Source organism: Stenella coeruleoalba (assembly GCF_951394435.1).
Source record: "Stenella coeruleoalba genome assembly, chromosome: 17".
NCBI classification, from domain to species: Eukaryota; Metazoa; Chordata; class Mammalia; order Artiodactyla; family Delphinidae; genus Stenella; species Stenella coeruleoalba.
Genome location: NC_137163.1, coordinates 30,983,629 through 31,000,744, shown reverse-complemented (window position 1 = coordinate 31,000,744; position 17,116 = coordinate 30,983,629). Strand labels below are relative to the sequence as shown.

The 17,116-nt window shown below is 35.6% G+C and overlaps 1 protein-coding gene across 1 annotated transcript in view; it reads left to right on the top strand.

Moving 5' to 3' along the window:
- The window catches only part of ZFPM2 (zinc finger protein, FOG family member 2), a 463,720-nt gene that overhangs the window by 121,339 nt on the left and 325,265 nt on the right, over positions 1–17,116 (top strand). The window contains exon 3 of the mRNA XM_079902325.1: positions 5,639–5,740. Coding sequence (XP_079758451.1) covers positions 5,639–5,740 — 102 coding nt within the window. The remainder of the gene's footprint in view (positions 1–5,638; positions 5,741–17,116) is intronic.

Below are 17,116 nucleotides of genomic sequence, written 5' to 3'. Positions count from 1 at the left end.
GTTATTTTTTAATCATTTCATTTTTCATTAGTAAAAAGATTAAAAATGAATTAGGTGAAAACATTACCATAAAAATGAAAGCTAGTTTCCTGAAATAAACTTAGATGATGAAGGGTCTGGAAGTTGAAAAACGTGACATATTTTAGTTATTAAATAGTTCTGAAAGCAATTAATTAGTAAATGTAATGATATTGCAATAGGTTATGTTTAAAAGAATGAAACCAAAATCTAATTTTCTAACTGCACAGTGAGCAATGCTTATTGATTAAGCATCTGTATGTAGTTTGATTTTACCAAGTTCCAAGTAAAATAGTACACCTAAAAAAAATAATGAAGAAACAAGGTTTATATATGATGAGGAAAAAGCAGCTATCTGATCACACCCTGCTGTCTTTATTGTTTGACATCCAGTAGACTTCGACTATAATATTCTAATGGGTTTGGAGTACGGTCTTTGGAGTTGGACTGACTTGGAATCAATTCTGGGCTCTGCCACTTACTAGCAATGTGCTTAGGCATCTTCTCACATATCTGCCTATTGGTTTACTCTTCTGAAATATAGGGATAATAATGCATGGCAGAGTCGTTAATGTGATGTTCGAGAAGCACTTAGCTAGTGCTGAGTGGTGCTCAAGAAATGGTAGCCATGTTTAGGTTTACTATAGAATCTGAGCTTTGTGACATGCTCTCTGCTTTATTCATCTTTCTGATTTCAGTATTTGGCACATAGCAGACGCTGAGATGAATATAAATTCAATTCTGACCCGTTTTGTTTTCTACACCCAAGTATATCATTTCATATGACGTTCTTATGCTTTTGGGCATCTTTCCCTTTTTTGCTTTCTTTCTTTAAGAAAACACAATTTAATCGGCCAACGACTTTATTCTTCTCTCTCAGGATTTATTTTTATTAATGTGATATATATTGCACATTTACGCAGTTTCATAAATGGTTTAAAATAGTTGCAAAATGTTATTTCTTTAGAGCTGTTAATTGTGTACAATCAACTATTTTTACAGTGCTCCTTTAACTGAGCACTCTGCAATATTTATTTTCAGTAGTTTTCTAATTATATGTGCTGCATAATCAAACAAATTAAAGCAAATTGTTCCATGAATCAGGATTATCAATACTGAGTATTGCTCCAGATGTTGGCACAAGTTGAAATCTAAGCTCTACAGTTCTGATTTGGCAGTTCAGTGACATTTAATGAAGGTATTTTATTATATGAAATTACTAGTTCATTTTGAGTAATTTACTAAATTTCTGTGTGCGTCAAACATCTGCTGGGATTTGTCGTCATCCTGCCGTTTTCTTTTCCTAGTAGTTACTGGATGAAAATGATCACGGGTAAATTTGTCCCATACGAAATGAAGGAAAGGACTCCATTCAGTTAACTATCAAATAGTAGGAGTATTTCTTGAACTGTTTCTTGTTGGCATCTTAAAACTTTGTCTGGATCCTGTTCTTGCATCATTGAAACGTCTTTAGTTTCACCACCTTCAAGTTGTCATTTTTCCTGTGCAGTAACTTAATTACTGTAATCTTTTCCTTTGGGGAGATGGTTCTCATTTTTAATCTGAAAAATGGTTTTCAATTATGGAGCCTGAGAACATTAAACCTACGGAGTTCAGGTTCATCTGAGATTATGCTTCCAAAATTTCAGGTATTTTGTTGGCTTCTTCCTCCAGAAAGCTTCCATGACACCAAGTTTTCATTAAGTGTCATGCCTGTATGCTCGTGTCACATCATGGACTGTTCCCATGAGAGCATTCGTCACATGGGGTTACAGTCCATTGATTGGTCTCTGTCCTAATCTATAAGTTTTATGAGAGAAGGAGCCATCTTTGTTTTGTATTCGTAGTGCTCAGGGACTCAAAAGTAGTATTTTAATCAGTTAATAAAGAATGCTTTGGGCTTCCCTGGTGGCGCAGTGGTTGAGAGTCCGCCTGCCGATGCAGGGGATACGGGTTCATGCCCCGGTCCGGGAAGATCCCACATGCCGGGAGCGGCTGGGCCCGTGATCCATGGCCGCTGAGCCAGCGCGTCCGGAGCCTGTGCTCTGCAACGGGAGAGGCCCCCCAACAGTGAGAGGCCCGCGTACAGTAAAAAAAAAAAAAAAAAGAATGCTTTATATCACTTCCATTCAATAAAGACAGACGTTCATAGATCTAAGTAAATTCTTTTAACTTCTACGTGTTGTGATTACTTTGCAGTGTATTCTTCCAGACGTACTTGTTTCTCACTGTATTTCTGAAGACTTTTCCTTCCAAATATGTAATTTGCCTAATATTTTAGAGTAGACTTAATTCTAGTCTCACAAAAATTGGGGTGAAGAATGTCTGAGACATGAGTCAGAGTGTTGTTATGGATTGAGTGAGGGAAAACTCAAAGACCAGAGGTCTGACAAGGTCTGTTCATAGAAACTCAATAAATATATGTTCATTACTGTATTTGTGTCACATGATCTCATCAGTTCCCCATTGTAATACCTCTAATGCTTCTCCCTGTCTTCAATATGAAGGTAGAACTCCAAAAATAATGATAAGGTTCTCCATGGTCAATGTCATTTTATGCTTTTGGTCTCTGAATTTCCATATCTTATGTGATCTCATTTGGAATTATTCATGGACAATCCTGATTGTTTTATCAGTGGTTACCTCTCTTATGCATGTGGCCTGTCTCCTTAACTAGATGATACGGTCCTCAAGAGAAAGTATTTTTTTCTTTTTCATATATTTCATTGTATCTTCAAAAATATGCCTTGTAAGTGTTAATTATTGATTGAATTGTGCATGGCACAGTGTATTTCCAGCAAATTAAAATGTAATAGTAAAAGTCAGGAAGATTTACTTCTCTGTGCGAACATAGGATGATACAATTAATACCTGAATATGAAACTTAACTTCTCCAAGTAGTTCTGGCCAGAATTTTACTCTCTGTTCTCTGGGCCCTTGGATATGTGATTTTTTTAACAGCATAGTCTCATGCTTGCTTGTTTATGCATTGCTCCGCGACTAATATTCAACTGTTTCAGGTGTGCGTGGTTCTCTCTTCAACTGGTGGGGTAGAGAGGGGAAGCAAGGAAGGATGTTTTGGAAAGAATGCTAACTGACAGGAGACTCAAATTTAATTCCTAACCTTGTACAAACTGCTGATTTTGGTGGTCTCTATGGTGCCTCTCCATGCTCCCTCATATGCCTACTGTTTTGCTTGTTAGGGAAAGGAGATCCGCCTAAAGCAGTCTGTAACCCCTGGAATGACTGGGAGGCATTTATTGCTGGAGCCTGAGAAGGCTTGGGGGAGATGCCTTATGTAGAAATAAATGCTGTTAACTATAAGACCAGAGATAAGTTACTGACCCTATCGGTGCATCAATTTCCTGGTCAGTAAATTTTGTCTCATTTGGGTTAGATGGTCTCCCGCATCCTCTCTGATGCTCACATCCCTATGTTTCAAGACTCACAAGACACAAGAAAAGTGCTTGGAAGGCATGGATGTTGTTTAAAAATTATAGGTCACATGCTGTACTCTTTTTTTTCTACTCTCTTTCCTTTGTAAACTCCCCATGCATTTTCCTTTGTAAACTCCCCTGCATTCGTGCCTAGAGTTAAACCTTCATTCGGTCTGTGGAAATGCAAGCAAAACGTCACTCATCTATGTGGTAGATTCTAGTGTGGATTCTAGTCCCCATGAAAAATAAAGTGTCGGTAAAGTCAGTATATGTTACTCTAAAAGGGTCAGACATCCCTGGTAGCACTCAAGAAGGTTAGATGGTACACTGATATTGTATTAAGTAACATTGACTCAGTTGCTGAGAAAGTTTTCAAGTTTCTGATATTCTTTCAATATACTGCAAGGCCATAGAGCCCACTCGTGTGTGCAGGCTAAGAACTAGCCCTATCTGTATCTGAAATGTGAGAGATCTCTTAACCCTGATCTCCGAAGATAACTGGTTCATGCGTCTGTGTTCTATGTGACCTACAAAAAAGGAGCACAGAAGATTCAAACTCTTATCTTATTACTGAGCCTTTGTACCTTTCTTACGGTTCTTGGACCTTGTCTTGCATTCTCGTTATTTGTGAACTCTCTTTAATGAGTTTTATACTACTTTCAAAAAGGTATTTTTCCATATATATGCTACTATACCTACTACAGTCCCTTAAACCTGGTAGATGCTTAATAAACATTTTCTGGAGAGAATTTCATTGCTGTTCATTTTGATAATCCAGAAAGGAAGAGATAACTCAATTTTCAAAGAGCCTCCAATTCCAGACATGGGGTTCGGTGCTGTGGGGTATGTGTAGGAGCCAGTACTCCTCCGTGAAGGAAACTAAGTTCAACAGAGCTGTCACTGGGTTTCTACATTATCTCTCTTTACTTTTATTCCACTTTTTAAAGTGATTCATTTTGTGAAGCTATATATAGAAATGAATATAAAATTTATGAAGTTTAAACTTCAGAACTCATATCAACATCACACGAATGTCATTGTAGTAATTGTTTCCTGAAAATTTTGTATTTTCTAGGTTACTTTGAAAGATTTTAAGAATTCAATGTATTTTTTGTATAATAATATAAAGATTTAAGTACTATTAGAGATTTAACAACTATGTGGAAAATAGTTATTAAATACTTCAGAGGGCAAGCGATTTAACTTTAAAAATTTAGCATTATTAGATTAAAGGTTTAGTTGCCCTGTTTTTAGTATACATTCTTTTCATTTCTGTCATCACATTTTCTTGTCATTCTGTTTTCTGATTTCTGTTATCCTTTATAAATAGGAATGATTAATATATTTGTGTGCACTGTATTAAAGTCAATTACTTTCGTTTAAAAAGCAGCAGTACCTTGTTACATTATCACTTAAAACGAAGGTACCTACAAATTAGACTCTTAACTTTTAAAATGTGATTGCATGTTAAGATGTTTCTCCTTCTTTGCCATAAATATACTTTTGCTCAAAATATATTGCATTGTTTTTCTTTTCTTATGTGAAAATGAAGGCATGATTTTGTGCAAACTAGCTATGCTTCTTCAAGAACAAGTATAGGTTTATAGCTTCTTGCATTGTGAAGACTTGTGTCACTGGCTCATCTTATATGACAGTAATTCAATTATGACCTTTTTATACCCATTTTAAAAATAAATACAAACAAGTTTTAGCACGCTTAATGCTGGGGAAAAAGAAAATCTTCTTCAAAATAAGCTAAATTCAACCCAAACACAAGGATGTCTTTTCCTATGGTATTTCTTTTCTGCTGCATATTGCCTTTATAAAAATGTAATTTGAAAATAAGCATGTTACGGTTTTCTGTATTGAAAGCACTACAGTAATTACATACTGCTTTTTATTTTCTTCTTCTGTTAATATTAATAATTCCAAATGAAAAATTTTATGGAGATGTTTTTAATGTTTATAGCTGTTTATTTATTTATGAAAATGTTGATTTTCTTTATTATAAAGCCACAGTAGTTATCAAAATGATTAATCGTAGACCTATGTCAATATAATGACAATATTTGTAACAAATATGTAATTAGACATATGCTATGGACATCCCTCTAGGAGGATTTGAATTTCAAATAGAGGGCTTTAATCATGTCCCTTCCTCTTTGCGTGTTGGTGTTTTCTAGGTGATGATGAAGGAGTCCAGGAGACAGCAGAATCAGATGGGGACACACAGTCAGAGAAACCGGGGCAACCTGGAGTTGAGATAGACGACTGGGATGGACCAGGTAGGACAAAAAATTTAAAATTCAATCATCTGTTGCTACTATGAGGAATTCACTTTTTTTTTTCTTAAATTTTAATTGAATTATAAAACTCTTACACTCTCACTTTTGATTTTAAAAAAATATTTGTGTGTATGTTGGTTACATGGTAGGCTGAATAAATATCATTATTTAAAGAGGATTTTTATCTTTGATAAATAAACTATAAAAGCCAAAGTGTTATCACTGCTTGAAGTTTTTCATCTTTGTTTTCTTTCATACTCACGTAGGAATTTAGTTAATTCTACTTGGCTTTTCTTTGAACAGAGATCTTTGTGCTGTATCCACATTCAAATTGGGCATACTTTTAAAGCTTCAAACAAGTAACAATACTCCAAAGAAATACTTTTAGTATAGTCATGTTGTAAGTCATAGATTGAATCCCAGTATGTGTTTAGAAGTTTAGAAAACATTAACAGATGCCCCACTTTGATTCAAGGTTTTGGTAATATTTTTACTTTTATGAATGAAAATTAAATTTGATTTTAAAGTTCATTGATATTTAATCATTTCAAGAAAAACAAAAACTGTTAAAATACTCCAGAAGACCAACACAATTTTATATAAGTATGTACAGTTCATAAGAACTCTGTGGCTAAAAACCTTTATATTTGGTGCCAACTAATTTACAATTGATGGTATATTTATAAATGGAGACTGTTATGTCATAGGGCTTAAGGATATAAGCGAGTTTTGAAATAGTTTTAGCCATGATTTCCAAAGCAGTAACATTTTTCATTAAGAAAGATCCCTATATTTCAATCACATTTTCACCCTTGCATGACTTTGCAAATTGCTCTCTGCTGTGCGTGAAGAAGAGAGGAACTCCAGTGGTAATTTTCTGAAACCAGCAGCTGGAAAATATAACGCAAATAAAAATGAAGATACAGTATATCCGATTATTATGATGTCATTTCTAATGTTATTCGTGATACACACAGATGTTTGTATTCTGTATACTATAGCATAATGTTACACAAGATTTGGGATCAAAACATATTATAATTAAAGTACCATATACCACATTTTAAGAGTTTGAAAGAAAATGTGGACATCTGGCATTTTCACCTTATTGCATAATGTTTCTGTCTTAATGAAGGGAAGAATTCTGTTGATTAAAAAAATAAGAAAAAAAACTTTGGAAAAATTTATTTTTTCTTGGGGATTACATTTAACTTAAAAAAGTGGGTGAACTTTATGTTGTATGGTTCTTTATTCATAGAATTAAGTACGTATATGCTGTGTAGAAGAGTTTTTACATTTAAATTAGATTAGATGGCCTTTTGATATGCCTACTTGCAAAGGGTACATTCTGGATTCACTCAGAGGGGCAAACTTGGAGGCGGCTGGTTTTCCTCTTTGCTCAAACCTGGGACCCACAGTGCTCCCAGCGACTTGTGAGTAAGTAAGCAAATTCAGGGGGTGGTGAATTACTAAACACATACTGCATACCCAGTGCTTCCTTTTTCAGGAAGCTTTTCCAGAAATAAAGTTATGTGTTAGCTAAAAGAGAGCGAGAGCGAGAGAGAGAAATAGCGAGAGCGAGAGCGAGAGCGAGAGCGAGCGAGAGAGAGCGAGAGAGAGAGAGGGAGAGAGAGAGAGAGAGAGAGAGAGAGGAATAAGGATAAAGCACGATGCTGTCCATTCAGGATAACATTTTTCACTTTTGAGTTAAATTTACTTAACGTATCTGATTTAATAAACATTTTATTCAATTGATATCAGTGAAAACATATATACTCTTTCTGTGGCACAAATGAATGTATAAAAACTTTAAAGGAAAAAATGTATGCCTATAAGCAGGTATGCCTGGAGGAAATTCATCCTTTGTATATTGTAAAATCGATAACACATTTTTTCCCTACAGGTGTTTTGCAAAATAAAGGGGGATTTATTATTTTGACATCCCCTGATTAATGAAGTTGATTCATAACAAAAGACTACCTGTTGGATATTTATCTTTTAAGGTAGAATATTCATTGCTTTCCTTCAGTCAGGGAAAGTATACAGGATGTTTTTGAACTTTTGCTATTGCATGAATAGTGATTATATCAATATTTTTACCCAAATTTTTGTTATTCAAAAAAAGTATTGGTATTTTACAACTGTATTGAGAAGAGGAAATTTCCCAGGTTTTAGTGACAGTTTCCAAACGTCTTAGAAAATGAACTCTGGATTCTAAAGTTTTAGGTTCGAATTCTGGATTTGCTGCTTACTTGCTGGATGAATTTTTGCAAGTTGCTTAATCTCTCTGTGCTGTTACTCTCATTTGTAAAATCTGGAAAGTAATATTAACGCCTCTTAGGGCTTTTGTGAGAATTAAATCTTGAACATAAAATGCTAATGACCATTATTATGGCTTTGAAATTGTTGCGACTTGAAGCAGAACCTTTAAAAATTCTTTTCTGCATTTTTTAAAGCACAGTAGTACATCTGTTACAACAAGGGTAAACTTTTATAATACCAAGCATCTAGTTTTTTTTTTTGGCGGTACGTGGGCCTCTCACTGTTGTGGCCTCTCCCGTTGCGGAGCACAGGCTCCGGACGCGCAGGCTCAGCGGCCATGGCTCATGGGCCCAGCCGCTGCGCAGCATGTGGGATCTTCCCGGACTGGGGCACGAACCCGTGTCCCCTCCATCGGCAGGCGGACTCTCAACCACTGCGCCACCAGGGAAGCCCAAGCATCTAGTTTTGAATTTAGCCACAAATTATTGCTTAAGACATGAGGCAATGAGCCAGGTGTAATTTCAAGGTCTCCTAACTTTAAGGTCCTCCCACCCCGTCCTGATAGTCACCCTAAGATAGAGAGTTGTCTCTAAACATAGAACAGAATCAAAGGACAAGGAAATTATCTAAAGAATTTGAGGCATAGAGCTAACATCGTTTAAGATAGATCAGGATTTATCTTATTTTTAAAGTTTGATTGGAGACGACTCCACAACTTTTCTTGATAGCTCAGTTCGGTAATGAATCAACTCCTCTGTGAAGTGTTCTATTTTTATCAAATGCAGATTCCCCAGAGCAATTTTTTTTCCTTATTTGTTATACATTTAAAAGTCACATTTAATAATTGCTCATACCTTTGTTAACTCTTGTGATTAGGTGGAACCTAAACAATCTTTAGGAAAATTGTCTTAACATTTGTAAACATGTCTAATGATGAAATTCTTTAATGTTTAAATATTTGTGACTCTTATTTGAATAATCTTCAATTTCTTATGAGTCTTTCACCATTTGAGTGGAGTGCTAGACTCACAGTAAGCTAGTAAAGTTCAGGCCAGTGTAAGTCATTACCTCATTATTTCAGTATTTCACATATCTATTTTCAAGTCTGATTCTTCTTTCTTGCTCTTAAGAAAATTACCTTGACATTACTTTGCTTGGAATCTAATTCATATGATACTTGTTATCCACTGTTCTTCCTTTCCCTCTGTATTTGCCTATACCTCACTTATATCATTTCTGTCTTCTTTTTAAGTAAATGCTTTTTCTTTTATCACCCTCCGGTAATTCAGTTTGCCAATATTCTCATACATTTAACTATTTAAGAAATAGTCATTGTACACTAATAACTGTGAAAAGTGCTAGGGAGAAGTCCAAAGATGTACTACAATGCTGGCCATAGTCTCTTTTTTATTGAAGTATAGTTGATTTACAATGTTGTGTTAATTTCTGCTGTGCAGCAAAGTGATTCTATTCCCTCTCTCTCTCTCTCTCTCTCTCTCTCTCTCTCTCTATGTATATATATATATACACACACACATTCTTTTTTCATATTCTTGTCCATTCTGGTTTATCACAAGATATTGAATATAGTTCCATGTACTATACAGTAGGACCTTGTTGTTTATCCATTCAATATATAATAGTTTGCATCTGCTAACTGCAACCTCCCATTTCATCCCTCTCCCACCCCACCTCCCCCTTGGCAACCATAAGTCTGTTCTTTATGTCTGTGAGACTGTTTCTCTTTTATAGATAAGTTCACTTGTGTCACATTTTACATTCCACATATAAGTGATATCATATGGTATCTGTCTTTCTCTTTCTGCCTTCCTTCACTTAGTATGATAATCTCTAGTTCCATCCATGTTGCTGCAGATGGCATTTTTTCGTTCTTTTGGGGGGCTGAGTAGTATTCCATCGTGTATCTGTACCATGTCTTCTTTATCCATTCATCTGTTGATGGACATTTAGGTTGTTTCCATGTCTTGGCTATTATAAATAGTGCTGCTGTGTACATAGGGGTGCATGTATCTTTTTGAATTATAGTTTTGTCTAGGAGTGGGATTGCCAGATCATTTGGCAACCCTATTTTTAGTTTTTTGTGGAAACTCCATACTGTTTTCCACAGTGGCTGCACCAACTTACATTCCCACCAACAGTGCAGGAGGGTTCTCTTTTCTACACACCCTCTCCAGCATTTGTTATTTGTAGACATTTTAATGATGGCCAATCTGACTGTTGTCCACACTGTCTCTTTTTGATACCATTTCTCTCCTTTAACCTTCTTTAATTATTCATGTAGTGTAGTTAGGTAGGATGCAATAATTAAGCATGTCAACCTAGAAAGTAGAGAATTGGTCTAGACTACAGAAGAAAATGCACAAATTTTAGAGCCATGCTTACACTTATGGCCTTGTGGCCTTGGGCATATTAAACAGCCAGGACCTCAGTTTCCTTATCTTCAAAATGGGAAGAATAATAAGTACTTTGAAACATGGTTATGAGGATGAAACTTGAAAGAGATGATATATATGTTACGTAGCACAGAGCCTGGGCGAGTGTGGGATTTGCTAGATGTTAATGGCCTCCCTTTACCCTAGGACCTCTCACATTGGCCAACCATTGGAACGTGTCCTTATTCTGAAAACAATGCTTACATCTCTGTCTCCCTCCTTTAAGAAAATCTTTAGAACCTCAATCCATCGCCAAATTCTGGAGTGCTGACTTGTGTATTTAGTTAGAAGGAGACTTAGGGAAGAGAATACTGTTAAATCATTATAAATTCGTCATCCACTACTATGAAATGAGTACCTTAAAAGTCACATCTCATAAACGTCAACTCTAGGAACTCTCTGGCTTATGTTATTAAAAACATGTTACTTCTTTTTGCACATGGGAATAATGAATAATTTGTTTTCCCTGGTCTAATATTGAATGAATCTACCAACAGCCTTATAGCAGCTTTAATTGACATTTCTAGGAGCTCTACTAAAGGAACATATCATGTTACTCAAATTGTGCAGATAAGTATATGTAGCCCCCAATAATGTATATTAATGCAAATATACACAGATATAAAATTTTGAGCAAGCAGTCATTTAGATTCTTTGACATGAACTTTTCCAGATAATCATGTACTTTTATTTAAATAGATTTTGGTATTTATATGTAAAGCATTTGGGCCATTTCAGTAAAAATGAAGTAGAAAATCAGACCTTGTATCGATGATTTGAGGAATTAATAGAATGAAATTAGGAATAATTTTTGTGTTATACACCATGGAACAGCACACCTTCCTTCTAGGTTGATAAATGGAAATCTGATTTACCATCAGAGGTAACTTATTTTGAGGTAATGGGTAGAGAAGACCAACAATACTTCTGTTTATATATTGGCCCTGCCGCTTATCAATTGTGTGACTTTGGGTAAGTTACTCACTCTCCAAGGACTCAGTTTCCTTATTTATAAAATGGGGCTAATTATAATAACTACCTCATTCGTGAGATTTTTTATGTGAAACATGGAGATCAGAACTTCGTAAGTGCTCAATAAATGGCTCTTAATATTACTTTTAGTAGCATTTTGGCCATTGTGCCTTAGAAACCATTACAATGCCTTACAGATGATAAGCCCACATTTGTATAGTGAATCAACTTTGTAAAATGATTTCGCTATATAGAAATCATCACAGGGCTGCATTAACTATGTTCTATTCAACTGGATTTAAAACATAATCCAGTAAAAGAAATTTTAATGTAAATAAATTTTCAAGAATAAATGTCTAGCATAAAATCAGATGTGTGTACTTGTTGCATCTGGACTCAAAATGTTTCAAGAAATCTGTAAAGAAGTCACCTCATTCAGGTGCTGTTCAGCGTCGTGGATCCAGGCAGATGATCAGGCTAGTTCTGCTCTGTGCCTCAAATTAAACTGAGAAGATGGGGAGTGTTTTATAGAAAGTGGAATGGCAGCTGGGAGACCACTGTGAGAGAGAAGCACACACTAATGATACAGGGTTTTTTTCCCTTTCCTAGTCCAAAGAAGGGCTTGGAGATTACAGTTCTGATTTCGTTTCCTTTTTGATTGGGAAAATGTGGTAGATATAAGATCTGGGAAATGCCATTTGAAGTAAATTAACAGAAACCTATGAAACATAGTTAACCATAGATATAGTCTGACAGTAAGAAGAATATTGTGAGAAGCAGAGGAAATCGTAGAATGACTGTGTATTACTCTGACAGTGAATTGGTATTATCTCTGCTATCAGATAATGCAGTTATCATTAATTTTCACATTTGCATTTCAATCTTTGGAAGGAAATGACTCTTGCCGGATGAAGATAAGAGCTCTGTACCACTATAATGAACCATCATTTTATCCCAACGCTTTTTGTCCATATGAAAATGAGGCGGGGAGGAGTGTGTGTGTGTGTGTGTGTGTGTGTATGTGTGTGTGTATGTGTGTGTGTGTATGTGGGGGGGTTCAGAAAAACATTATAACAAAGTGTCAAAAATTGCTACAGACTTTTGAGCCCCTTCTGAAACAAGAGGGGGTCAAAATAAATCTTCTGTACTGTAGTTAAGTGGATATCGGATTAAAAGATGAAAGCCTTACTCTTTGTAGAACAGGATGCCACATAAACACAGTAAAAAATAGTTCTCTTTATCTTATTCCTTTACTCCAGTTTGCACTCTGGTATAGAATTAGGGCACACATAAACCTAACCCAAAAAAAAGAGGTAGGTTGAAGGCAAAGGACTTACGATTATTGTTTGGAAATAGATGTCTTTGAGTTATAAGAACTGTGTAAAATATACAAATTTATTATTATTTCTTCAGTTGTACAAGAATGGGAATTAAGGATATTTAGATAATGGCTTGTAGAACTTGCAAATACCTAATTTGTTTGCACAAGTTTAATTGATAAATTCAAGCTAAAGGATAATGAATTGAGATTAATATTTTTTTTTTTGGACCTTGCTTTGCAGTGACCTTTTCCTCAAACAGATTCCTGGAAAATAAAATACAATGTCAAGTTTTATAAATACATCATGATCCCAGAAAAATATATGACAGCACATACTTTCCTATCCTACATGCTGCTCCCATGGCAAAATTCATTAATTAACCTTTTACAGTAGAAGCTCCCTTAATTAAACTAAAATTTGCACCCTTTCTCTGAAAATTACTGATTGAGGCTGTTGTGAGTTAAGTCGGGTCCCCTCACAACTCATATGCTGAAGTCTTAAATTTCAGTACCTCAGAATGTGATGTTATTTGGAAATAGGGTCATTGCAGATGTAACTAGTTAAGATGAGGTCATACTCATTAGGGTGGGCCCTTCATCCAACATGACTGGTACCCTCATAAGAAGGGGAAATTTGGAGACAGACCACATACATAGGGAGAACATACTGTGAAGATGAAGGAAGAGATTTAGATGATGCTCCTAGAAGTCAAGGAAGGCCAAAGGTTACTGGGAAACCACCAGAAGCTAGGTAAGAGGTATGGAACAGATTCTCTCAGAAATCCTTCCCTTGAATCCTTCTGATTCCCAGAAGGAATCAATCCTGCTGAACCTGATCTTGGACTTGCAGACTCCAGAATTGTGAAACAATACATTTCTGTTATTTAAGCCACCCAGTTTATGGTACTTTGGTACAGCAGTCCTAGAAAACCAATACAGAGGCCAGGAGCTAGAAAGGAATCATGTGGGCAGTCCCTTATATGCTTTCTAACTATATATCTTACTGTAATTTTTAGTTGATTTTAAATATTGTCTAAACCACTCAAATATATTTGCAAAAAAAAATACATTGTTTCTAGGGCAACAATATCGAAACCTTCCAAAGACTGGATAAAGAGCAATAACTAAAAAATGTAGGTATGGACAAAATAACTGCAGCAAATCAGGGAGAAAATCATAAACATATTTAAAGAATCTGCCCTTAGATGGCTTTGCAAGTGCTTTTACATCCTCACTCTAATGAAACAAACTAGAAATTGTGGATGAAGCATTTGAATGTTGTTTATGAAATTGGAGGACCAACAGTAGGCTCATAGGCCAATAAAAGGTCTAGGCCCTACATCAAATGTTTAATTATTAAATGTACTTTTGTATAGGATAAGTTAAAATATAATGCTTCTATTATTATTTTAAAAATCATTCCATGGTTTGGCTATTTTGATTAACTGCTCACCCCACTTTTGTCTAATAATAGGACTTCTGCTGTGCTCTTTCCTCCTGAGCCATAATTCAGCTTAGAATTCTTCTCAACAGGACACTTCAGGAAGACACTTGTCACTAGGATATAAGAAAAACCCTTGCTATCCCCTTTGTAACCTCTTTTATAAGGAAGTATACATTAGATACTTATTTTGGTGCAAGAATTTTTGGCATTCGTTGACTCAGCATTATACCTGGAAAAGATACCTAAATATATGCCTGATCTGAGATGTTGAAAGAAAGAAAACCTAAACCGTGTAATTATTTGCTTCTCTTTTGTCTGATTCAGAAAGGGACTTAATGGGGTTCAGAAGGATAAGTCAAGACCAACACAATGACATACACTAGAAGTAGAAGTAGTTTAAAACTATGGAAAATAAAAGCAGGTACATAGAGACATGTACACTTGCTATTAATGGGCCACAAATTTGGAACTAGATTACTAGATTATTTAAAGGGTAATATTGATTGGGTACACAAGATAAAATACATTTCTTGTAAGTTGGTAGTTGAATCTAGATCCTTGAAGAAATTCAGATTCAATACTGTAGGCAACAGTACTATGCATACATTGCTGGGTGCTTTCTATTGCATCATATCCGTAAGCACATACAAGGCCTCTGCCTCACTTGTGATTTTACAAAGTATCAGGTAGTTCAGGTGTTTTCACTTGATCCATCCGTTATAAAGTTTCCCATCAAATTTTCACCTAATGGTTATTGCCAGGATCCATTACATCATCAGGGCTTGCAAAATGGTGACTTTTGCATTTTATCATTCCTTCTGTATTATTAACTGATACTATTATCTTCTGAAAATCTTTCCCTCATCTACTATTTAGTTACCCCTGAATACTGTTCATAAAGGAAAAGGCGGACACATGCTTGATTTTTTCTCATTACATACCAATTTTCAGTATAGGAAAGAATAGAAAGAGTGAAATCAGGCTGGTAAAATAAGCTGGTAAATATTGTCATTGCATTTAAATTCAAGATCTGTGTGAAGACGTGTTATGCATATAAGCCGCATACTCAGAATTGCATTAAGAATAAACTACTCTGACTACAATATGAAGAATGGGTAGAAGAAGGACAATAGAAATACAGTAGTAGTCTCATCAAGAGGTGAAAGAGGGTTATGGGAAGCACCGGATGTATTTGAGGTTGTCATTGTGTGTGGCTTGTTCAACGTGTTTTGTTGCCATTCACTGAGGTAAGGAGAATTGAAGGAAAGACATGTTTTGGGAGAAAGATGAATTGGATTTTTAGTATGTTATTTGCAATTTTTGTGAGACATCCAAGTGGATCTGTTGAGTAGAACGTTGGTAATATAGGCTGGGAGTTTGGAGAAAAGCCTAGTATAGAGATGTAAATCGGAGAGTCATCAATGTATACATGGCAATGGAATTCATGGGAGTAGATGGGAATATATATATATATACATACATATGAGGTCTTGGACATGAAGCTTGAAGAACTCCTGTCTCTAGCAGAAGGATAGAGGAAGAGGTGTCAAGAGTGTCTGATAAGGAGGGAACAGCCAAGATAGGGAGAACAAGGGGAATGTAATAGTTTTAAGGAGGAAAGAGTCATGCTTGGATTAAATGCTGCTGAGACGTCAAGACCGAGATTTAAAGACTTCCCTTGAATTCAGTGCCACGTGGATATTAGTGATTTTAACTGGAACTATTTCAGTGGAGCTCTTGTAGCAGAGCTGCCAGACTGTGGTAGGTTGAAGTGCAAGCGAAAGACAAGCAAATTGAGTCAGCTATTGGAAACAACTCTTCTTGAGTGTTCTTGATAAATAAATATAAACATACCTGGGTTTCTGTGAAACTGTTTATTGATAAAATTGTTCATTACCATTTTATTTCTACCTCAGAAACTTTCAAACTTTAGGGTTATGCCTCCAAAGAAATGTATGTCTCATATTAAGCCATTCTGAATCTGCTACCCATTAACTTTTATAAATTATTTCAGTTATTGTTGTTTCCTGTCCCTACCATATTTTCAAGCTTTACATAATACATTTTGCTCATTTCTTTTAAATTTTATTGTTTCAACTTTTATATCCCAGTAACTAGTTTACCAAATAGTTTGTGTGTGGATTTTTTTTTTGAGTTTTATTACTTTTAATGTAATGGAAATGCTAAATTTAATAATTATATATTACCTAAAAATTTACTATAAATTTGATGTGGGTTAGAAGTATGTTTTCCCTTCTTTCTGTATTCAAACTGATAACAGCTTTTATGGTGCTATTGTTATTTCTGTTGTTGTTTTAATCTCAAGAGTACACTTGGACCTTGGGGACTGTTGTATCTTTGTCTTCATAATAAATTCCTACACTGTTTCTGAGATTGATCCTTGGAGCCAGCAACTTATTCACTCATAAATATAATTTGCATATCCTTGCCAGATCTTGTACTTCTTCCCCTGCACCTTTGCAGACCCACATTGAATTAATTAATTTAATTAGTTCAAACACTTATTGAATAAGTGTTAAGAATAACTGTGTGCCAGACTCCAAGGATAAAGCGATGACTTGGACTTATACTACCTTCAAAAAGCTTGTAGTACAAAGAAGACGGACAAATGATGAGATAATTAAAATACATTGCTATGGATTCTGTTGCAGAGGCATGTACAGTGTGCAGTGGTAGCAAAGGGAGGTAGCAAAGGAGACAGACAAATGATGAGATAATTAAAATACATTTCTACGGATTCTGTTGCAGAGGCATGTACAGTGTGCAGTGGTGGCAAAGGGGGAGGAAGGTCATCCACTACCAAGTGGGAGGGGTGGTGGGAAAATGGCTGAGGGATCAGCTTGCACAGAGGGAGAAGGGAAGGGTTGCTCTGATGGTGAGACATAATGCTGATGAGATAACAC